General features: G+C 35.3%; 2 protein-coding genes across 4 annotated transcripts; both read left to right on the top strand.

Moving 5' to 3' along the window:
* Positions 1 to 507: 507 nt before the first annotated feature.
* On the top strand, positions 508 to 5,074 carry LOC132630128 (glutathione S-transferase L3-like). 3 transcript variants are annotated; one of them, XM_060345679.1, is made up of 10 exons: positions 508 to 677; positions 1,722 to 1,796; positions 1,921 to 1,981; positions 2,849 to 2,935; positions 3,276 to 3,374; positions 3,461 to 3,563; positions 3,650 to 3,729; positions 3,862 to 3,969; positions 4,627 to 4,710; positions 4,809 to 5,074. In XM_060345679.1, the coding sequence occupies exons 1-10, from the start codon at positions 667 to 669 to the stop codon at positions 4,812 to 4,814; spliced, it is 714 nt and encodes a 237-aa protein (XP_060201662.1). In that variant the 5' UTR covers positions 508 to 666; the 3' UTR covers positions 4,815 to 5,074. The 3 variants fall into 3 exon arrangements, with proteins under 3 accessions (XP_060201662.1, XP_060201661.1, XP_060201660.1); XM_060345678.1 differs by having other exon boundaries at positions 509 to 677; positions 1,725 to 1,796; positions 4,806 to 5,074; XM_060345677.1 differs by having other exon boundaries at positions 511 to 677; positions 4,806 to 5,074.
* Positions 5,075 to 10,719: 5,645 nt separating this feature from the next.
* Positions 10,720 to 13,828, top strand: LOC132633698 (uncharacterized). The gene is made up of 2 exons (XM_060350206.1): positions 10,720 to 11,097; positions 12,445 to 13,828. Exon 2 carries the CDS (start codon positions 12,475 to 12,477, stop codon positions 13,324 to 13,326), a length of 852 nt encoding a protein of 283 aa, XP_060206189.1. The 5' UTR covers positions 10,720 to 11,097; positions 12,445 to 12,474; the 3' UTR covers positions 13,327 to 13,828.
* Positions 13,829 to 25,876: the final 12,048 nt, after the last annotated feature.

Raw genomic sequence — 25,876 nt, 5'->3', positions numbered from 1 at the left:
GGACTTGCTTCTTATTATGTTCAAATCTATGGTCAAAATTAATAAGTTTGAATCTCAAAAAACAAAAAACATCACATAAATTGGGACAAATGCTAGAGCCTACAAACAAATACACTGGTTATTTAAGGTTAGAACATGTGAATTTTGACGGTTTCGTAAATATTTTGAATTGGAGTGATTACATAAATATGAACAATTAGATTAAGTTAGATAAATATACTTATAATTACATCACTTTTATTTTATGAAGTACACAAACGCTATTTGGTTGTATCTTATTAATCTTGATAGTTCATTTCTATTAAGTTAAATAGATTATATTTATAATTACATCAATATTCTATACAGTTTTTATTAACAAACACAGAATTCACGCGCAAAACGCGTACACTAAACTAGTTTCTACAAAAAATGTCATCATTGTTGCGCGAGTAATGACATAAGCCTATTCGATAACTCTCAAAGATCCTCTTCGTTGCACTCATCCTCACCGTTCATTCCGTTCACTGCTCTGCTCACACATTATTCTCATATCCTATATTGTTCTTTTCCACAAATTCTCGTATCCTATATAAAGCTCTCAAAATCCAATTGTCAATTTCTAATACTCATCAATTTACATTACATTTCCAGTATATTTCGTTCATAGCAGAAAAATCAGCATCAATGGCTGCCACGTAAGTCTTAATTACCTTCCTATTTTTTATCATCACCTGTGTTTAATTAATTTGTTCCAAATAGTTAATTAAAAACTATCTAGGTTCAAGGTTTATTTTTTTATTTTTAATATTGCCTAATATTAAATTGGTCACGTTTAGATGTCCACCCAGGGCATGAGTGATTTAAGGGAGTTACGCTTAGGGTTTTAAAAGGACTTATATTTATATATTAAGTAGTGATTAAAAAAGTTATCACAAAAAGTAATTGGCGATACATCACCTAACCCTATGTTAGGATGGTCGTTACAGTAAAGTCTTCGTATTGTACAGTATCGTATTGTATTATAATGCATTAATGAATACAATAGTTGGATGACTCAGTTGGTTGAGCATGAAGCTTTCATAATGGAGGTCTCAGGTGCGAAACCCCCTACCTACGACAACAGGAGATTTGCTTTCTGGGTCGAGCTTGTCGCACGAGGCTTGTCTAGTGTGGTTACCTCTCTTTTGTGATTTACGAGCTATTGCACAGGAGCTGAGTTTACCTGTGCGCACCCGAAGGGTAGAGGCTGCGGTTCCCATGTCATTAAAAAAAAAAGAATACAATATTTGGGTTTAATGTTACTAAATGAAATTAGTAATCACACCAAAATCATCAAATTCATGGGTACAAAAATTGAGCTTTTTCTTGGTTGTATAATCACAAAATTACAACGAATTTACGACACCATAAATATAATATAATTTAAGAATAATGAACCACTGGAAACAACCATCCAAAGAGGGGGTAAGGGGGGTTGCCTAGTTAGAGACTTATAGGTGGTGCTAAGTTCAACTGAACGGTTCAGTTTAATCTCCTTCGTTAATTATTAGTATTATCTTTTTACAATAATCCGTGTCCGAGCTAACTAATGTTTTTAGTTTCTTGGAGTATCTACTATCTCTTACCGGCACAAATATTTTGGATTCAGTGATGGTTGTATATGTATGTTGTATGTAAGTTAGATTTTTTCAGCTTGCTATTGATATGGATGTTGATGGGGTTATTCTTTTATTTTACAGAAGTGTACAAGAAGTTCTACCACCAGTTCTTGATTCTACTTCCCAACCCCCGTCTCTCTTCGATGGAACTACCAGGTTTTATTACCTTTCTTTTAATTTCTTTATTGTCTGGCTTAAGAAAAATGTATTCTTTGTCGATGTTACGTTGTTATTTATCTGAGGTGAAGATTGTGATCTGAGTTTATTGTCTTCTCTGAAGGTTGTACATCAATTATCAGTGCCCCTTTGCTCAGCGTGCCTGGATTACCAGGAATGTTAAGGTTCGCCTTTTTACTACTGGTTCTTAATCTGGCTAAGTACGGGTTTATGTTCAATTTTGCTCTTTCTAAATTTAGTCCTCGTTTGGTTGCACTATTAACTATTAAGATGTTATATACATGCATAAAACTCTACATTTGTATAATTAATGCTCGGTTACCTTCAGCGTTGTATAATATATTGTTTAGTTAAGCATTTTCGTTGCCTGCTTAACTAACTAATACATGCATAAGTTATCTATGCATTATTTTATGTGGGGTAGAAGGTAACATAAGAATCCTTACATAACTTGTCTCTAAACCAAACAACTCCCTATGTACTGCTTCATTCTGTCTAATATGAATATTGGACCTGTGCATAAGTGCTATCCAGCTAGTGCTGGGCTCGGGGTAAAATGGCAAATATTTTATGCATCCTGCATTTGCATTTCTTCGAGGAGGCTTTTTTCACGCTTTTAAACCGGTGACCTAAAGGTCACCAAAGAAACAACTTTACTCTTGTGTCAAGACTCGTTCTCCATGCTATTACGTTGAAATTATGTTTTCCCGGCTCCTTGATCCAAGGGTAAATTGATAGGTTTAACATTTAAGGTTCTTAGCATTGAACTTATTATACTCTTAAAATTATGGGTTTAGATTTGAATATTCGTTAAAACTTTAATGAGTTTTCACATACATATCCATGTTTGGTGTAAAAATTATGGGGTTAAAAAAGGAGTGCTACTTGGAAATGTTGATCTTATTGATGCCTTTTATTATTCCAAATTGGAACTAATATATATCCATCTTGAAATTTTTCAGTTGATGTGTTCTTATACATGGCAACTGACCTGATTACCTAGATAAATTTTCAAACATTTTGACTTACAGGGTTTGCAAGACAAGATCAAGTTAGTTCCAATTGATCTTCAGAACAGGCCTGCTTGGTACAAGGAAAAAGTTTACGCCCCAAATAAGGTAGTTCTTCCACACAAACAACATTCATTTTCACTCTCCCAATTCACTTAAGCACACCAAGCGAAAATCTTGAGCTAAGATTTTGACATAAGGCATTTGGCCTCGTTAAATTGTATGAAAACTATTGAAGAAAATGTACATGAATTTTTGAAAAAGGTTCGCTATTCCTTTCCGAATTCAGTGATTATTGACTAAGCCAGTGCATAATCGCTCTAGTTTTATCTATCATCCAGTTGGCACATAAGCTTTTATAGAAGGACTTTGACGCAAGTGAAAGTTTAAATTTTCATGAGAGCATTTTCTTTTGCTTCTAGCAATTTATTTATTCTACCCCTTGCAGGTTCCCTCATTAGAGCACGACAACAAAGTGATCGGAGAGAGTTTGGATCTGATTAAATATATTGATAGTAACTTTGAAGGACCATCACTTTTGCCGGATGTAAGTTGCAAAAGTTCATTCTTTGCCTGTCTGTCTAGGAAAATCATAAGTTGTAAATTGATAATAATTATAGCAAATTGCTGCAGGATCCTGAAAAGCGGAAATTTGCTGAAGAATTGATAGCTTATAGTAACACGTTTGTCCCAGAAGTATACGGATCATTCAAAAGAGATGCACAGACACTGGCTGGTGAGTTTTGAGCTTTTTTCTTGGAAACTCAGTATGTTTTCTTTGTTAAATATTTCTCATGTAAACGGTATTCACACTTGTACCAGGAGCACAATTCGATTACCTAGAAAAGGCTCTCCACAAATTTGACGATGGACCTTTCTTCCTTGGTCATGAATTCAGTCAGGTCATTTACTTTATTTATTTTGTTTGCCATAAAACATACTCGAGAATGAGTACAGAGCAGTGTGGATGTTTTTTGTTTTCCCTAATTTAAATTTCATAGTAGTGTACTGAAATGGAAACTCCATTGTGCTAGGTTGGCATAGCATATGTTCCGTTCATCGAAAGGTTCCAAATTTTCTTGAAAGAGGTGTTTAACTACGACATCACATCTGGGAGGCCAAAACTAGCCAAATTGATCGAGGTATGATTAATATTATATACAGAGTATTAGTCTTCACACTGGGTATGTTGTTGGTTTTGTACAGAGTTTTAATCTTAAACAAAATTTTACTTGTATGAAAAGTTGTATCGTGGAATGTTCATTTGTAAAGCGTAGAGGCTAATGCTAGAAACTGTTAAGAAAGAATGACTTTTCTTTCTTTTGTTGATAGGTTAAACTCCAAGGCTACAACTGGTAGGTGAATTAGATAGATAATATTATAATCAAGTGTAAAGATGCAACTAAACTCCCAATATCTGTGATGAAGTGTTAAGAAAAGCTACCTTTTATTCTTTTGGTAATAGGTTAAACTTCAAGGCTAGCTGATTGGTGCCTCAGATAAATAGAATTATAATTAAGAGTGTAAAGTTGTAACTAATAGCGATTGAACCACTTGTTTCGTATTTTTCGTGTGTAATTTCTCCTTTATACTGTGTAGAAGCCTTGAAGCAACTGGAAAGTTGTTTTTGTATGCTTTATAGATAAAAGGTTCGAACTGTCAATTATTGTGCGTCATGGTAGGGTGCCTACATTGCAGACCTCGGGCTGCGGTCCTTGATTATCCCGAACCCTGTGTGAACGAGGGATACTTCGTGCACAGAGCTGTCTTCTTAATTGTGTTTTATAAACATTTCACAGGAAGTGAACAAGCTTGATTGTTACAAGCAGACAAAAGTCGTGGATCCGAAGAAACTGGTTGAATACTACAAGGATCGGTTTCTGGTACCTGTTTTATAATAGAACACGATTTCTTTTGCTTTTTTTGCTTTGAGAATTTTTATATATAGCTGCTGAGACATTTCACTATATTTTTACAGCAGGCCTAAAACTTGAAGAAACCATGATCAAACATTGGTGAAAATCATACAGGCTGGCGCCTTTGGTACCAAACATGTCATGGAGTTGTATAATGTTATGCATCAGTAATAATTAATAAAGTGGTTGTGTGTTTTTCTTTATCAGTAGTATTTGGATTGTATTTTTCTGCTAGAGACTTGGATAATCATAGATATCAGTTTCATATATTGGAAGTTCTGTTGCCTGTAATGTCATGAATGGTCGTTTAACTTTTATTTTGTTGCATCTTACTAAACTACTTTTTATAACCCAAAAAAAAAAAATCAGTCAAATTTGTACTCACTCTATCAATGGCCTAGCCGGATCTGGGTGTATCATAAGGGATTTGTCTTTTCTATTGATATCTGTGGATTGGATAAAAAAACGATCAATTCATAGATGTATATTTCGGATCTATGAATAGGGATATTTTCGAAAGTAGTAGAGAAAATGATATTACGGAAATTCAGTAAATTTTTCTGTATCAAAAGCAGTGTTTTAAAAGGCGGGGGCGTAAGGCGGGGGCGTAAGGCGGGGCGTTTTACATACGCCTCGAGGCACGGGGCGTAAGCCCCATGGGTATTTATTTTTTAGTATTTCTTAAAATAATATAATTACAATTAATATTTTTAAATAGGTGAAATTACATAAACAAAATAAAAGAAAACTGTAAATAAATGAAATATATATATATGTGTGTGTGCGCGCGCGCGCGGATCCTCACAAAAAAATTATCAAAGCAATCCATTATACACCGCTTATAACTTGTAATTATATATAACATAATTTTACATGTATAAACAATACAATGAAATAAAAGCTATTATGAAATGCAAATCAATTCTAACATTTTAACTTTCAAACACGGAAAAAAACATAGTTTCTTAAAACACTATTACTATCATACTATTCATTTTATCTCCCTATAAGCAAATAATCAATAAAATTTATCAATATTACAATTAAAACATAACTTCTTCATGAACAAAAAATAAAATTATATGATAATTCTGATACATAGGACTTATGACCAATGACAAGTGAAAATGTACAATTTCGCTATGTGTTTTTTTTTTTTAAAATTAAGTGATATTCACCCTCACGACTTTCTCAAATAGTAAATATCCAATACTATGACTTGTTATATGAGTTACACCCAATCTTCTATTTCTATAGATGAAAAACTATTAAGTATCATTATTTTGTTAAACAATTATGAGGGTGAATGATTTTAATTAAGGAATTTAAAATATAATTTGTGTAAGAACTGTTAGGCGAGCCCTGGGCGTTGGGCGTTAGGCGTGTTTAGGGCGTACGGTTGGGCGCTTAGGGCGTAAGCCTCATAAGAACTAAGCCCCGCACGTTAGCCTCAGGGCGTTTTGCCACTGCCCTGCCCCGAGACGAGCCTCGGGGCGAGTCCTGACACTGCCTTTTAAAACAATGATCAAAAGATTGTTCAATTTCGCCTAATTTTTCTATAATGGCTGATGTAGTGATGTACAAGAGCATTGGGAACGACATATTTGACAAAAGAATCGCATTATTATGAATGTCATTCTACTTAACATAAGAAAAAAGAAATTTTCGATAATAAAAGATGTCCGTTAGGAGTATCAGTAAATTAACCTCAAAATTTTTAGAGCGAAAATGAAATTTTCGCACTTGTTTTAATTTCAAGAAAATGATTCTTAATGTATAGCGGTTGGACTTTATTTTTGGACTTATAGCCTGTTTGGCCAAACTTATTTTTTTCCCAAAAGTATTTATTTTTTCAATAAGTGCTTATTTGAAAAAAAGTGAGGTGTTTAGCCAAGCTTTTGAGAGAAAATAAGTGCTTTTGGGGAGTAGCAGAAACAGTTTTTCAGAAGCTAAATAGCCTGTTTGGCTAAGCTTATTTTTCCCCCAAAAGTACTTATATTTTCAATAAGTGCTTATTTTAAAAAAAGTGAGGTGTTTGGCCAAGCTTTTGGAAGAAAATAAGTGCTTTTGGGAGAAAATAAGTGTTTTTGGGGAGTAGCAGAAGCAGTTTTTCAGAAGTTAAGAAAAAATAGTTTTTGCCCAAAAACATTTTTTTGAAAAGTATTTTTGAGAAAAATACACATAGAAAAAGCACTTTTTAATAGCTTGGCTAAACACTAATGCTGAACAAAAGTACTTTTTAAATTAATTGGCCAAAACCAAATGTTTTTAGCCAAAAGTACTTTTTGAAAAAAATACTTTTTAAAATAAGCTGTTTTTAGAAGCTTGGCCCAACAAACTATTAAAAAAACAGTTTTTGCCCAAAAGTACTTTTGAGAAAAATACAAATAGAAGCACTTTTTAAAAGCTTGGCCAAACACTAATTGCTGGTTAAAAGTGTTTTTTTAATTAATTGGCCAAACACAAACTGTTTTTCGCTAAAATTGTTTTTTTAAAAAGTACTTTTAAAAATAAGCTGATTTTAGAAGCTTGGCCAAACATGCTATTAGAAGATTTCAAAAAAGATTCTTGTAGTGATTGGAATCAGATGCACAAATCTTCGGTGAAACTAAGTTTATCAGTTTAACCGTTAAATTTAACAATATTTTTAGAGTACGAAGTGTTAAGTTTATGGGTTAGGACTAAAAATGTTCACCTTTTATATGCATATATCAGACTATATTCATCAAGTGGTACATGCCACTGACCAAAATAGTCCAACCACTATACGTCAAGGACTATTTTGATCGTTTCTTTTTCAATTTCGATCTTGAAACTTAATTAAATTTGATTCTTTGTTTTTCTTTTTCGATCAAGTAATTATGTCCAGAAGAAATTATAATTATATACTGATATAATTTTTCAAAACTTTAAGACCCCGTTTGTCCATAGAAATAAAAAAAAAATCACTTTTTTTGGAAATTTGGAGTTGGAGTTGGCCATAGTTTTTGAAATTGTAATTTTTTGTGAAATGTAGTTGTAAAAAAGTGATTTTTTTTTAAAAACAAGTTTTTTGAGTTTTTGGTATTCCGGAATACAACTTCAAGTTGTATTCGGAATTCTTATGGCCAAATGCTGAAAAGTGAAAAAAGTGGAAAAAAAATCCGAAATAAAGTGAATAATTCTTATGGCCAAACGCCTACTAAATCAAACTTTTTGGTGGTTAAATGCTTTGAGAATGATGACAATGAAAGCAAAAATCAGCTAATTAATGTCTGATGATAGAATTTCCTTTACAACATTTCTATTCGTGGAATGCCAACCATCTCTCCTTGGCTACAAAACACTTTGCATCATCTTCTGCTTCACTGTCAAAGTCTTCTTTATCATTTATCTATGTTAGTATATATCACTACTAAAAAAAAGGCAAAAATCGCAGTCCGTCAGTTTACGTTACGTCGCTTTTCAAAAATCAACGCACTGTGTCGGTTTTTTTTTAAAATAAAACAATGAAATGTAGCTACTTGGAATCAAACCCGGGTATGTCCCGTGGCATTAAAGGGCTCTACCATTAGACCACTCATATTCTTTGATCAAATACTTACATTGATTTAATTTATGCTGTTTTTTTTGCTAAAAACCGACGAACTCCGTCGATTTTTTAATATAAAAAATAAAAATAAAAAACCGACGGATAGAAAATAATATAAAAAGTAATTATATTTTTGGCGCATTTTTGCGGGAAAAATAACCGACGCAATCCGTCGGTTTTCTTAAAAAAAAAGATTTTAAAAAATTGTCAAAAAACTGACGGAATTTTTCCGTAGGTTTTTGTTCGTCGATTTTTGCCAGTTTTTTAGTAGTGTCTTCCCAATTACGACTAAGTTGTTCATCTTTCTGAATTTATTACACTGCAAATTTACGGACATTAAGAAAGAAAATGTTACAGACTTGAATCAATTGGCCAAAATCCAGTCAATCGTGCACATAATACTTCTAAGTTAATTAGATAGTTAAATACCAGTGGTGTAGTGGTGTAAGAACAAGTAGAGAGAAAGGGTAAATGAGTTGGGGCATTGAGGTGGCATGCCGCGTGCCTTATCAAAATGTCAATGCCGCGTGGCATCCACCTTAGACAGTCCTAACGGAGGAGAGCTATAGATAACGGATGAAGTATTTTTAGACCAATGATACAACGAATGATAAAATCGATCCTTTTCCCTGTAGAAAAAAGGTTAATTGACCATTTTTCCCTATAAATGAGTGACTTGACATTACATAACTAGTTAAACCTCTATCTTGCCAAACAATGTTGTCAAGCCGTCGAACTTAATTATTTCCTATCGGACCTTTTCCCTTTTGGAAACTTAATGACATTACATAACTATTTAATTTGGACCTCCATCTTGCCAAATAATATTCTCATGCTGTCAAACTTAATTTCCTAGTGGACCTTTTTCTTTTCCTTTTGGAAACTCATTGACTTTTGGCACTACATAACTATTTGGGACCTCCATCTTGCCAAACACTCTCACTTCTCAGACTTCATCACTGCTCTGCTCACACACACCATTCCCGTATCAGCGTTAATGGCTTTCCCGTAAGTCTTAATTGCTTCCTCTTTTTCATTTGATCATATCAGCTGAGTTTAATTTTTTTTTCCAGATAGTTAAGTAATAGTGATCAGGGATGATTAACATGTCGTCTGACTTGTATATATAGATGGGTTAAGATTTTAAGGGAGTTATGTTTATATCAAATAGAAAAAAGTAGTGATTATAAAGGTTTAATTTGTCACAAAAAGTAATGTAGGTAGCTGGTTTGGAGCTGAGTTATGCAAGTATTAAATCCCGCATAAGTAATACCATGTTTGATAGCTAGTTAGGAGGTAAGTTATTCATGTATAACATTTATATAGTATTTAGTGCAATTTAGGAACTTGCATAACTAGTACATGTATAAGTTATGTATTTATTTAATGCATGATAGAATGTGGAATACTTAGTACATATAACTAAACTCTGCATAATTAGTATCTGCATAAAATAATACATGGATTTCCTCATAATTAATTCTTGTATTACTAACACCTGCATAACTCTAACTAGTTACCAAACGACAAGGGTGTGGCCTAATCACGGTGTTGCTAAGTTCAATGAAAAGCTTCAGTTGAACCTCTTGTTGACACTCAATTTTATCCTTTCTTTATTTTAATTTACTCGGGCGTCTAAATTTATTGACGAGCTAAATACTTTATTTTCACTACTATTATTTTCGCTACTTTTATTTTCAACATTACGAGCATTACTTTATCACAAATTTTAAATGTTCGTCATCGTTTCATTTTCGGGTTTGGACTCGTTAAATTAATTATAAGATAACACTTTGTTAAATCCTTATTTTTTTTTTCTACATATTAATTATTAAATATATTGTACTAGTTACTAAATTAGAAACCCAAAAATAATTAAAATAGCGGAGGAAGGAACAATTTCTTTTCAGCTAAATTATTAGCCCATACTCTAATTAATTTACCCCAATATTTCAGACCAGCCCACGTCATTCCCCTACCCAAAATAATTCAGCCCACTACCCTTTTACCCGGTCCAGCCCAAAAAAATTACCATGACCCGACCCGACCTGGTCCAAGCCCATCCCTTTATTTCCTAAACCTAATCCCTTTCTCTTTCTCTTTCTCTTTCCTTTTCCCTTTTCTCCGCCGCCCTCTCCCTCTCTACCCTACTCTCTCCCTTTCATCATCATCATCATCGCCACCACGCTCCTCCCCACTCACTGCGGTCCCCCACGCCTCTGCCGCCTCCACTCACCGCTGTCCCCCACGCCTGTTCCCCGCTTCGTCTCTCTCCCACGCTCCTCTCCTTACTTTAATACAAACAAAACCCTATAAATGGGATCCGAAGTTGAATCGTTTGAGGGAGATTATTCAGTTTTGGAGGGGACGGATCATTGTTTTAAAAGGGATTATTCAGTGTCTGAGGGGGGGGGGGGGGGTGAAAAATTCAAAACCTTATTTCTGTTTGCTCTTTTACGATTTCGAAGTCGAGTATGTAAAAATTGGGGGGATCGATTTTCATTTTTTTGGGGGAGGATTCAGTGTTTTTGAAGAACACAAACAATCTTAAAAACTTGATTTCTCCTTTCCGGTGAACTTTGGTCGGAGATAACTCAACGTTTTCAGAAATCTTTTGGGAAATCAGTAGCTTACCTTAAAGTTTCGTACCATTTGACAATTGTTTATCTGTTCTTAAACATTTCTCACACGAAAACTTTCGGGTCTATTTCGATCTGGGGTTTGAATCTGTTCGGGTGTAGATTTGACGACTTCGACACCCCAGTTCATTGCACACACAAAAGGTAAAGCTTTTCCTTTTATTTATTTTAATTTATATTTAGTGTTCTTAGTATTTTCTGTGTATTTATTTTAGTTTTTGCTTATGTGTTATGCGTTCATATTGGTTTTGTTTAGTTTAAGTTTTAATCTTGCTATGTGTTAGTTATTTATTAGCACGTCTATGCTTGATTTAGTAGTTCATATATGTTCAGTGTTAGTTTTTAGATCAACTTGGTTTGGTTTAATCAATTTTCTTGTGTAAGCATGCCATATATCTTCATTATCAATTAGTAGTATCTTAGCATAACTGCCTATTTAGCTTATATTAATTACTGGCCTGCTAGGTGTATAGTTGCTTAGCTTATGTATTTTGGCTTAATATTAGTAGCGGTTCATCATCGTTATATATCCAGATCTGGTTGCTGTTTAGCTAAACATATAGGGGTTTAATCCTAAATGTGCCTAGCCTTAAATGTTTGGACTATTTTGATGCTACTATTAGTTTAACCTTGTCATCATCATGCTTAAGAATCTATCTAACATTTGGTCCACTTAAATGCTTATATGTTGCACCATTTGTTGGTTTATTAGTAGGCATAGTCGAATTGATGTTCAAGCCTGAGTTTAGTATCTAGGGGGGTCAGATCAAAATGGCATAAAAAATGTCAGTGTAATCGTTTGGGGTATGGATTACACTACTTTGTTAAGTATAGCTTAATAGTTTTATGTTGAGTCAATACGCCTTTACTATAATTTCTTGATCAGCATCCTCCTTATTTATCTCATCTCACTTAAGCTTAGTATGAATATAAGGGCCTGTCTAGCCTTGCAAATGTTAATGTGTTTGTTAGTGTTGGTCTGTATAACTACGTAATGTCCCCTTGTACCCCTGAATCTATCACTGACTTGTTCAATCCATTCAGATTGGTCTGTGTGTTGTCATGTTCTTGTAGGATTTGATAATGACTCTGCTCTAAGATTTTGTTTATTTTGAATTGAAATACTTGTGTCTTAGTCTGAGTATATGGTTACTGGACTTATGAAACTGAAAATGATAGGAAATCTGTGTTAGTTCATCACATAGGGAACTATGTCCACTCTGCACTTCTTTTTTTTATTTTGCCGCCATTTTGCTGGTTGAAAGCCGAAGTAAGTTGGGATTAATTTAACCTCTCTTTGATTAGTAGGCCATGACTCTAAGGCTGTCCAAGTTTCTGAACTTAACATACTGGATTTCTTCGAATCTAGTTACCGAAACCTATGTGATTGATCACCATGCTGTCATTTTCTTGCTTCTGAAAATAATGTTCTGTTAAATAATCTTCATAAGAAGCTTATCTGGTGAGGCTCTTACTTGGTATACACAACAGGACGTCCGTAAATGGTGTGGTTGGAGTGACATGGCGCAAGACTTTATGGACAGATTCAGTTTTAACACTGATATCACGCCAGATAGAGTCTACATGACTAAGTTAACCAAGAAGTCAACTGAGACGTTCCGCGAGTATGCGTTACGCTGGAGGTCAGAAGCGGCCAGGGTTCAACCTCCGATGAATGATAGAGAAATGACTGCTACCTTCATTGAATGCCAGGCTGACGTATTTTATGAGAAAATGATAGGTATGATGGGACAGAAATTCACAGAAGTTGTCCGAATGGGAGAAGCCTTAGAAGAAGGAATCAAATCGGGGAGAATTCAGGATCTTATTGCTTTACAAGCAATAAACAAAGCTATTCAATCTGGTTCTATCGGCGGGGTTAAAAAGAAGAAGGAAGATGTCGCTGCAGTCATGAACGTCCAAGGGCATAAGCCGAGCCAAGCCATTACATACTTTAACCACCCACAACAACCTTTCTACCCTTACCACTACCCTGAACCATACCAAGCTCCACTATCTCCTTACCCTATCTACAACACCCAAGCAAACTACTACCAACCCCGAGCACCTTCACATCAAAACCCACGTCCATATCAACCCGTCCAAGCTCCAACTTACCAAAATCGACCACACACTACACCTAAAGCCTGTCCAAACCATGACATCAAAAATACCCGTAAGTACACTCAGATCGCTGAACCCTTGGCTCAATTATTCGAAAGACTGAAAGCTGCAGGTCTGATACAACCAGGGAAAATTCCCGATCCTATTCCAAGATGGTTGATGGTTCCAAGCGTTGTGCATACCATTCTGGAGTTGCTGGGCATGACACTGAGGATTGCTTTGGTCTTAAAAACAAAATCGAAGCCTTGATCAAGGAAGGAGCGATCCAGCTCGCTGAAGCTAAGCCCAATGCGGTCAACAATCCTTTACCTGCTCACGAAGATGCCAAGATTTGAAAGAATCCAGTGTGTCAATTGGAAGGGTGGAAAGGGGCATGTCATCAACTTTTGTCGCTCCCATGGGAACAATCCAAAGACAAACACACATAAAGATTACTGCTACAACTACTCACAATACCGAGACATCGACCATACGGGGTGCCGAACTAGGAGAGACTCTGAAGAATTGGACTTGTACTCCGTCCCTGATTCGCCGGGAGTCTTGGTAGTATGAACATGTAGTGAACTTGTTTTTTTTTTTAAATTGAGGTTTGAATCGTACCCAAAACTTTTGTTTGTTTTGCTTCATCTTTTGGAAGCTTAAATTGCAAAAACTATGAATGCATTTCTGATTTTCCTTAATCATCCATTATTGTTAGTTTCTACTTTATTTATCAAAACTGCCAACTCTATGATTGTGACATAAAATGAACGAATGAATAACATACGTCTCGAGAAAATAATAAAGAATTTAGAGGATAAAACAAGATTCCAGTTGAAAGAAAACGAAATAGCCGATAGGTGATGGCATAAACCTCAATGCTAGCAATTCAAGAAGAAATCAAAGTACGACATTAGGTTAGACAACCTAGTTTGCAACCTTTCCTTTAATACAAATACGAACTACGCTGACCTGATTCGCATGGGGGATACGTAGGCAGCCCATATAGGGTTCGGTTGCATTAGAACAAAGAATCCAAAAAAACCTTATACAAGGAGAACTACACATGGCTGGATTCCCTCGGCGGGATTCGTAGACTATCAACATACAGGTCCGTCACACTTAGATAAAATCCAACAAATCTTTTACCATTTATATAATAGAACTACGCTGACCTGATTCCCTTGGTGGGATACGTAGGCAATCCACATCGGGTTCGGTCCCTTTATCAGAAAATTTCAAACCATTTTCTATGTACCTTACGAACTACGTTCTGACCTGATTCCTTTGGTGGGATACGTAGGCAACCTATACATGGTTCAGTCACACCAGAATATAAGTCTAGTATACCCTTCTGAGCCCAAAACTAGGGCATATTTTGAAAAGATATAGACAAAAGAACGGTTGGACATCGACAAGATTATGGTTACCAGACAGGAAGTATTATAGACCGATTACTTTAGAAGTGTCACAATCTAAAGTTGGCAGAATATTTTACAACTTACATATATATACATTTACACATATATCTTTTCTTATATACATATACTTACGTATATATCTTTCCTTATACATATACTTACATACATACCTTTCAAATGAAACACTTTCTTTCAATTGTTTCACTACTGTTCATCTACCGAGGCTTGAACGGAGATCACAAGATCCAAACAAATAAGACGAATGGAGCAGCCAACAACGTCAAGCTTCGAGTCAACACGAATCAACTTCCCCCTCCTAAACTAAGAATTTTTCTTTGAGTGCAGGAACCTAAAACCGCGAGATCAACAGTCAAGTCTATCAATCATGGCAGAAAAGCATCCTTCGGCTCATTATGGCTTCACCTCAAAAGCCAAACGGCTTTATTTCCAACTTTATCTTTAATTTTATTTTATCACAACAACTTTATGACTTCGTTAACAAATATACCTGTTTTGTAGGTTAAAGACGAATCAAATCAGGATTACGTGTCATTAATTCGGCTTGTCACGATACCATCAACACCATTAGCCGAATGACTACACTATCACTTTACTTTATCAATTACCATTTACTTTATCATGAACTTTACAGGATTTACATCAAGTCTCCGAAAACAACCGGAGACATTATCCTGAACTTTACAGGGTTTGCATTAAATCTCCGAAAACAACCAGAGATATCATTTACATTTTATCCTGAACTTTACAGGATTGCATCAAGTTTTCGAAAACAACCGAAAACATTATCCTGAACTTTACAGGGTTTGCATTAAATCTCTGAAAACAACCGGAGATATCATTTACATTTTATCCTGAACTTTACAGGATTGCATCAAGTTTCCGAAAACAACCGGAAACATTATCCTGAACTATACAGGGTTTGCATCATTAAATCTTCGAAAACAACCGAGACATCATTTACATTTTATCCTGAATTTACAGGATTGCATCAAGTCTCCAAGGACAACTGGAGACATCATTTACAAACTGTAACGACTTTATCCGAAACTTTGCAGGAATTATCATTGAGCCTCCGAAGACAACCGGAGACATCATCCGCTTTACGACTTTACCCCAGACTTTACGGGAATCTTCATCAAATCTCCGAAGGCAATTGAAGATATCATATCATCAAGTCCCGAAAATAACCGGAGACATCACATGGCTACACAGCCTCATCTGCATAAGCCAAACGGCTATACACTTACTTTACTCATTACTTTATTACTTTACTTTATCATCCACTTTACTAACTTTAACGACTTTACCTTGAATTCCGCATACATCATTTATCATCTAGTCCTAGAAGACAGCCGGATGCCTTATCACTATCATTAACATCTCCAAATACAACTGGAGATATTATTACATCCTCGGCATATATATCACACATTCATTCAAGTCCCTGAAGACAACCAGAGACAACATTATAAGCCACACGGCTTCATCCTCACTCTCGCGCTCATATTTATTATCATTTTTACATTTATTTATAAGTTTTACACTTTCAAATTTATCCCAGACTTTATTACTGATTTTGACATGAATTTCAGTTTTGACAGAAAATACAATCTGCATGCGGAGACACAGCGCAACGTGGAACTTTATCTTACGCAGTGAACTGGGGCAACTATGCTGAAGAGGAATATCAAACTCATAAGCAAAGGTCACGAATCTACTCTCGAACTCAACTCCGCCTACGTCCACAAACACGTGATACATACGTTAATTTCTCTTTCATATCCTCCACTAAAAAAAAAACTCTACTAAATCTACTCCTTTCACAATCTTGTAAGCTTGTCTATATCCCAGTGTCTCCATAACTCAACACTGGGGCATTTTTGGAGAATTTACATCGTGTCTAGTAGAGTCCTACTTATAGGTGTGTTGTGCACCACATTTATAATTAGGAGGCTATAAACATACGGTCCATTCTCAAACACTGTCGTCATCTGTCTACGACCCGCGAGGATACAAATGACATTTCATCCAACATCTTTTCAAATCATTAACACCTCTCAATACACCGTCAGTTTTCGCTTCCCAACATCCTAATCTCACCATAATTCTTTCCATCTCATAATATTTTCCACCAATTCTCCTAACCCATATTTTCCCAAGTTCGTATTTGTTGGTCGGAACAAAATTGGCTACTACGTCAACTTCTTCACCCGAAGACTCTTACATCATCTCCGGTCGAAGATGGGCATCTGTTGACACTCAATTTTGTCCTTCCTTTATTTTAGTTTACTCGGGTGTCTAAATTTATTAACGAGCTAAATACTTTATTTTCACTACTATTATTTTCGCTACTTTTATTTTCAACATTACGAGCATTACTTTATCACAAATTTTAAATGTTCGTCATCGCTTCATTTTCGGGTTTGGACTCGTTAAATTAATTATAAGATAACACTTTGTTAAATCCTTATTTTTTTTCTACATATTAATTATTAAATATATTGTACTAGTTACTAAATTAGAAACCCAAAAATAATTAAAATAGCGGAGGAAGGAACAATTTCTTTTCAGCTAAATTATTAGCCCATACTCTAATTAATTTACCCCAATATTTCAAACCAGCCCACGTCATTCCCCTACCCAAAATAATTCAGCCCACTACCCTTTTACCCTGTCCAGCCCAAAAAAATTACCATGACCCGACCCGACCCGGTCCAAGCCCATCCCTTTATTTCCTAAACTTAATCCCTTTCTCTTTTTCTTTCCTTTTCCCTTTTCTCCGCCTCCCTCTCCCTCTCTACCCTACTCTCTCCCTTTCATCATCACCATCATCGCCACCACGCTCCTCCCCACTCACTGCGGTCCCCCACGCCTCTGCCGCCTCCACTCACCGCTGTCCCCCACGCCTGTTCCCCGCTTCGTCTCTCTCCCACGCTCCTCTCCTTACTTTAATACAAACAAAACCCTATAAATGGGATCCGAAGTTGAATCGTTTGAGGGAGATTATTCAGTTTTGGAGGGGACGGATCATTGTTTTAAAAGGGATTATTCAGTGTCTGAGGGGGGGGGGGTGAAAAATTCAAAACCTTATTTCTGTTTGCTCTTTTACGATTTCGAAGTCGAGTATGTAAAAATTGGGGGGATCGATTTTCATTTTTTTGGGGGAGGATTCAGTGTTTTTGAAGAACACAAACAATCTTAAAAACTTGATTTCTCCTTTCCGGTGAACTTTGGCCGGAGATAACTCAACGTTTTCAGAGATCTTTTGGGAAATCAGTAGCTTACCTTAAAGTTTCGTACCATTTGACAATTGTTTATCTGTTCTTAAACATTTCTCACACGAAAACTTTCGGGTCTATTTCGATCTGGGGTTTGAATCTGTTCGGGTGTAGATTTGACGACTTCGACACCCCAGTTCATTGCACACACAAAAGGTAAAGATTTTCCTTTTATTTATTTTAATTTATTTTTAGTGTTCTTAGTATTTTCTGTGTATTTAGTTTAGTTTTTGCTTATGTGTTATGCGTTCATATTGGTTTTGTTTAGTTTAAGTTTTAATCTTGCTGTGTATTAGTTATTTATTAGCACGTCTATGCTTGATTTAGTTGTTCATATATGTTCAGTGTTAGTTTTTAGTAGTTCATACACTACTTTGTTAAGTATAGCTTAATAGTTTTATGTTGAGTCAATACACCTTTACTATAATTTCTTGATCAGCATCCTCCTTATTTATCTCAACTCACTTAAGCTTAGTATGAATATAAGGGCCTGTCTAGCCTTGCAAATGTTAATGTGTTTGTTAGTGTTGGTCTGTATAACTACGTAATGTCCCCTTGTACCCCTGAATCTATCACTGACTTGTTCAAGCCATTCAGATTGGTCTGTGTGTTGTCATGTTCTTGTAGGATTTGATAATGACTCTGCTCTAAGATTTTGTTTATTTTGAATTGAAATACTTGTGTCTTAGTCTGAGTATATGGTTACTGGACTTATGAAACTGAAAATGATAGGAAATTTGTGTTAGTTCATCACATAGGGAACTATGTCCACTCTGCACTTTTTTTTTTATTTTGCCGCCATTTTGCTGGTTGAAAGCCGAAGTAAGTTGGGATTAATTTAACCTCTCTTTGATTAGTAGGCCATGACTCTAAGGCTGTCCAAGTTTCTGAACTTAACATACTGGATTTCTTCGAATCTAGTTACCGAAACCTATGTGATTGATCACCATGCTGTCATTTTCTTGCTTCTGAAAATAATGTTCTGTTAAATCGTGGCTGTTTCTCTATCGAGTTTGTTGTTTGTTTATTTTGATTACTTTTGCCTTCCATCCTTTGTAAAATTGTGTTGCTGTGCCTCTGCTTTGATTGATCTCTATATTTGGTCGTGTCTAGTTATGCTGTGGCCTTAAGTTTCTTTTCTGATGAAGGGTGAACCTCATAATTATTATTCTTATGCCGTGTATATTTTTCAAGCCTTAACAATTGTTCTTCTTTGTTAATTGCTGGCTGCTACAATATGATCTCGATGCTATACTTAAGAAACCTCTGGTTTTAAAGGAAACAGATATTTCATGTGATGAGAATGTAGTGTTAAGCCTTGCTGCTACTGTTTTCGATGTATCTACAATTGAGTTGCTGTGTTTGGCCTAGTCGATTGGTTGGAATACTTTCAATACACTTATAAGTATTTTAATACTGTTGAGGCAATGAGGTTGTATACCTATGTATACATAAGGTATACTTCAAATATACATAGAATATATACGCTCTGCTGTTTTGTTTGAGTTTATATCTTACATTTTTAACACCATCCATTGATCGTATACTAACCCTTTTCTTTTTATTTTTATGCATGATATCTCGCATACGAGTCCAAGGGACTCGTCATTTCCCGCATTTGATGTTGGGCTAAAAAGCCTAACGTGAACTACTCTCCCTCGAGTCAGTTGCAGCAGCCTATATAAAGAAATTACTAGGCTAAAAGCCCGACAGCAGCAGATGATAGCAGCCTTAAAATGGGCCGAATCCATTCAAACATATGTGTTTTCCGTTACTTTATTTTTGCACATCTATCTGCTTGCTTTCACTTTACTTGCATTGGAATGATTTTATCTTTAATTATGTGTGTTATGTTGGAAGAAATTAGCAATACAAGGAAGAATAAGAATCCCTTTGTTCTTTGTTATATCTGAAAATGTAGGATCAACAACAGCAATAACAGCCACGGTTTTTAAACACTTATGCAAAAAGGGACAAATATCCGGAGCTTGAATTATAAAGGAACATAGGTAAAGAAAATGATGGCATATCAAACAAACGCTGTCCAGTTTTAAAAAAAATAAAGAAGAGAGTTTAGAAAAGAAACTGGGAGTTAAATTCGGTTAGGACACATTAAAGAAGCAACTTTATGTTTAGCTACCATTTATGAAGAATCAGAAGGATTATTAGGTCCAAGGAAGAAAGAGGTCATGTTAACAAGGGATTAAATTCCGTAACACATTTTTTAGTTTAAATCAACCATCTTATAGATTAATTTCTACAACTTACACTTAGCCTAATTAAATTTTAGTCCGGTCGGTTAACCATTGTTAATGGGCCTTAAAGGATGCCTAATACCTTCCCTTTAGACTAATTGAACCCTTACCTAGAATCTTAAGTTTCGCAGACTTTTAAAACAGAGTTAACTTTAAAATACCTTTAATAAATTTAGGTGTCCTAATTCACCACAAATAAATTAGGTGGCGACTCCTTAACATAAACAAAAAATAGGAATCACCAATATGTCGTACTTCTACTTTAACCCGGTTAAAAAGGGGTATGACAGCTTGGCGACTCTGCTGGGGACTCTACCTAGGTTCTAACCATAACAGACTTAGATTTAATTAAGCTTTGTGTGCTAACGTAGTTACTCTATTTTGCCTAAACTGTTTTACATGCTATAAATTGTTTGCGTGATTAATTGTTGTTTGATATAAACTGTCTAAGTGTTACTGCTTTGATAAATTGTCATTCCGTTCATATTTCTTCCACTTCTGGAAATTCACACTATCACACGTACACGCGAGGTGTGTTTTGAGCCATCTGAGAACGTACAATATGTAATGCATGAGTTTAAAAATCATATGCAAGTGTGTGTGTGTGTATGTATGTATATATATATATATATATATATATATATATACATATATATAGTACATCATCATCATCCCTCGTCCGGGGTATCATCATAACCTGCCCACTGCAGTGGTGTGAGCATCTACGCGCCTACTCGGCCGATTATATAGCGGCGCGGTATAGTCAAATAGTGCAATACATATATATAGAATGCACGAGGAGCCAATGAATTAACATCGGGCCTTTCAGAGTGACGTAAGGTCGGTAACCTCCGAATGAATTATGAAATTCGTATCGAATCCAAGGAAATAAGTTAATGATGATAAACATGATAATATTTCAAGAATCAATCAGATTATTGAGGCATTAAAATTTTAAACACAAAGCATAGGAATGGAGTGAATTGTTATAGAACGCTATTGTTCATGTCCTAGTTGGTTTCGTGCCAAAGAAAGAGGTAAACGAACACCTTACATACCTTAAATCGTCGATCCGCTACTTGAAGGAATTCCTTATTCCGAGGCCCGCTCGTTCTTTGCCCCTACATGGCGATATATGACCTTAGTTAGGCCTTAATTGTTCATACACCAATGGATATGTGATGTATCTTTGAGACTATTTCATTTGAGGTTAAGGGAATTCGGGCAGCATCTCCTCTGTTTTTACTACGTTCCCATGATCTCAACAACAACCAAAACCAACATCAAAGGCGTTTGATCTAATTCAATAGCCATATAATTCCATTAACAACATTCCACAAGAGGTTCATACTTTCTTTCGCCCAATTAGGATTAACACGCGACAATCTAACAAATATAGCTTCGAATTAACTTAATTTATTGGTAAAAGAGAAGGAATCTTTACCTCAATTGAGATAGTTGACTCTTAGTACCAATTTGGATCCAAGGTTTCCACCTTACCACAACGATACCAAGATGGAATTGAAGCCTACGAGGTAATACGCACTTCCCAAGCATAATTGATGCTAGATTTCAACAAGTATCGTAAAGATTGATGTAGAAACTTTGGGAAAATATATGTGTCTATGGTGAAGCTTCCAGACCTTGAAATATGATGAAAATAACAAGGGAGGGTCTATTTATACTTGTGAAAGTCAATGGGCACCGACTCAACTTGATGTGCACATCGACGGACCGTCAACATGTCGACGGTTCGTCTATGTGCAACCATCGAATTGCAAGAAAAATCGCACAATTTTGTACGAGCCGTGTCTTCCACCTTACATCTCGGATTTGCGATCTGTCAATTGCATTGGAAAGAAGACTCTCTGAACTTCAATTTACATAGCTATGCGTTCCATAACTCCTTATATACTACTAGGAGATATACCTCTCCAAAGTTGGACTAAAATTTTTGTCTAGAATTTTGCCAAATCTTTCCCAAGTTTCGACAAACTTAGTTTCTTCGAGTCGCTTGATCTCGGAGCCTTTGGATACATGTTTAACACTTGTTAAAAGTCTTTCTTGACCTCTTGAGATTTCCATGGCCTCTCCGGGCTTTTGTCGAGGAATACGTAACGTACTTAGTTTCTCGAAGGGCGAGATGTAACATTTCACAGCCAAATATTTACAAACATTTAATTTGTGAATATTTGAATATATATGTGTATATTGGGTTCCCGTGGACTCGCAAGCAACATGGTAAATCTGCCCTCTGGTTGAGTATGTAAGTAACTGTTGAATTTTCAGTTTGCTTTGATATGGATATTGATGGGTATTTATTTTATTTGTACAGAAGTGTACAAGAAGTTCTACCACCATCTCTTGATTCCACTTCACAACCGCTGTCTCTCTTTGGTGGAATTACCATGTTTGGTTACCTTTCTCTTTTGTAGCCTCTTCTCTTAATTTTTTTCTTGTCTACCAATAGAAAAGAATGTGTTATTATCTGAGTGAAGATTGTGATCTGAATCTATCGTTTTCTCTTAAGGTTGTACATCGATTATCAGTGCCCCTATACTCAGCGTGCCTGGATTACCAGGAATTTTTAGGTTCACCTTTTTACTGCTCGCTCCATTCCATTTTATCTCGCTCTTCTTTTTGCAGTCTATTCCAAAAAGATTGACGTCTTTTCATATTTGAAAACTCTTTAACTTTGAACTTACAATTTTAATCTTAATTACTACATATCTTTATAGCTATAAAAATATCATGACATGTATCTGATCATAAGTTCAAAGGTTACTTTTGGTACGTGTTAAAAAACTTTTTCCTTAAATTCCATGTCTAGTCAAACACCACCAGATAAATAAGTAGTTCTTTTAGATGCGTACGGTCATATTAGATTTTGGTCTTTGTAAATTTAGCATATTGCTTCATTCCTTTATCTGTCTAGCATTGATATTGGAAATGGCTACCCGTGCATGAAGTGTTATATATACATCTAGTGCTGGTGTTGGGTAAAAGGGCATATCAGCCTGCACTTGCATTTCTTCGAGTAGGCTTTTTTTCATGCCTCTAAACAGGTGACTTAAATGGCACTAAGGAACAACTTCACTATTGTGTCAAGGCTCGTTGTCCATGCTACTACACGGAAAGTAATTATCACTTCCCGACTTATGACTGCCGTTATCCAAAAGTTAAATTGATGATTCAACCTTTAAAGTTCTTGGTACTGAATTTATTATACCTTTAGAATTTATGGGTTTAGATTTTAGTAGTTGTTAAAATTTTAGTGATTTTTCACATACATATCCAAGTTTTGTGTCAAAAATATTGGGTTCGAATGAACCCATTGTTCAAAAGCTCTATCCACCTCTGAAAAGGATCGTGCTACTTATTGGACTGTTGATTTTATTGGTGCCTTTGTTATTTCAGAGGGGAAGTACTTTCTATCCATCTTGAATTTTTTTAGTTGATGTGTTCTTACACCTGGCAATTGACCTGATTACCTATATAAATTTTCAAACATTTTTGAATTGCAGGGTTTGCAGGACAAGATTAAGTTAGCTCCAATTGATCTTCAGAACAGGCCTGCTTGGTAAAAGGAAAAAGTAGTTGGGAATAAAATAGATCGCAAAAAAATATATTCACGGTATTAGTGATAAACGCAGAACACTAAGTTATGGTTAAATCAACAAGAATAAAAAAGAACAAATAATGACATCAAAATTTTACGTGGAAACCCTTTTGAATAAGGGAAAAATCAGAAGCCAAGAGGAGCAACTGATATCACTATAGTAAGAAATTTACACTGTGTAGTCACGAGTATAAATATTCCAAAGACCACTACACATTCAAAAAAGAAAATAACACTCTTTTGATTTCCCCACCTCACTACAATATCGCTCACACTATTTTTTTCATAGACTATTTTCTTACACAAACAGTATACCTCACTCCGCTCTCTAATAGTCAGATATATTTGTCTGAGATTGGTGTGTTTGTAAGCTGATCAAGGGCTCCCTATTTATAGGGATGCAGACTGCCCATATTTCTTTTTGGCATTGATTGGCCGGTGCCAATTTTTCAAGAATGGTGTTTGCCAAAAGAAATTGCTAGAGATTGTTTTCACACATTTTGTCAAAGGGAAAGAAAGCATTTCCCTTAAATCATGGATATGGGGGCTGCACCCCACAAATCCCCCCTCCAGACCCATTCACCTAAAGGAGGCTACATCGGACTTCTAGTTTGAGTGCATGCCGACAAGTTTTTTGCACAATTCGAACTTGTCACTCGGTATTACCTTGTTCAGCATATCTACAGGGGTTTCACTCGTGTAAATCTTCTTGACTTGGAACGGTTCGTTCTCCACTTGCTCACGATTCCAATGATTTTTGACGTCGATATGTTTTGTTCTTGCATGGTACATGGAGTTCTTGCTCAGTTCTGTAAACTCTGCCTTAAGGTAGAGTTTTGCAGGCAAATTATGTCCGATGGGGCAAGGTTTGTAGGCAACCTCTGCCTAGCGATTTTTTTTTTAATTTTCACCTGAGCAGGGGTTCGAACCCCGAACCCTGAGGTTTTAGGCGAAGGACAAAAGTTAAATACTTTCATTTTGATGGGAAAAAATTGAAGACCACCCCAAAATAAGGGCATTACTGTGAATTGCCCGATTTAAAAGTCTCATAACTTCGGCCTTCAAGTACTTTGATGCATTAGTAATTTACCCCCTTTTAAAATATTTGTCACGTTTCATTTTTTGAGAGTTAATTAGACTAATCTGTAAAATTAAATTGCATTAATTAATTCAGTATCTTAAAAATAAATTTTAGATATTAAAAAATTATACAAAAAGTATTATAAGTTGCAATTCTTCTAATATCAATCTGGTAAAAAAATATATCTTAAGCTATTGATCAAAGTTTATGTAGTTAAAGTGACAAATATTTTGGGATGGAAGGAAGACTAAACTTAGGTGACCTTTGTTATTTTTCTTTAAAAAATATTTCAATTACATAGGAGGTCGGTAATGGAAAAAGGGATAGTGAGAAATAAGAATCGAATCTACACCTAATGAAAACTCATACAGTCCTACTATTATAGATTAAATTATGGGGAAAAGGGTCAAACATACCCATCTATTTTAGTTTATTGGCTAATTTTGCCCTCCGTTAGCCAAAGTAGTCAAATATACCTCTCCGTTAGCCAAAGTATACACATATACCCTTGAATGGGTGGAAATCCCAAAATTAGCCAAAATTACCCATTTAACTAAAATTACCCATGCTCCATAAGTTAGACCGGACCAGACCCAGAAAATAATTTCCCCACACCCTAATATACCAAAAAAAAAAAAAAAAAAAACTACAGAAATTAACTTGTAAAACTGCAAAGATACTCGATTAATCTCCTATTATAAGACAAATAATTTCTTCTCTCGTTTCTTCTTAACATAATACTATGCAAATTTATGCTTAAATTAAGAAAAACAAGTAAAGCTAAAATTAAAAAACAAGTAACACCAGTAGTAATATCCACAAACATACTCAATTTATTGCACCATTACTCGATATATTTTCTTCTTCGTAACATCGCAAATTTCTACTAAAACATTAAAATACACACACACTTGCAAATCAATAAAAGCTACATATATATATATTCAACGTGATGATGAAATTAGCTTCGACAGAGAAAATAGTTTTACTGATAAATAGTTTTTGTTTTTTTAGTTTAAAAAAAATATATATACACGCTGCAAATTTGTGCTTAGAAATTAAGAAAAATAAGTAAAGCTAAAATTAGACAACACATAACACTACAATAATATTCTTCTTCTTAATTAACATAGCAAATATTGCTT

This window comes from Lycium barbarum, chromosome 3, assembly GCF_019175385.1.
Source record: "Lycium barbarum isolate Lr01 chromosome 3, ASM1917538v2, whole genome shotgun sequence".
Classification (NCBI taxonomy): domain Eukaryota; kingdom Viridiplantae; phylum Streptophyta; class Magnoliopsida; order Solanales; family Solanaceae; genus Lycium; species Lycium barbarum.
This window is presented reverse-complemented; position numbering and strand designations above follow the sequence as displayed.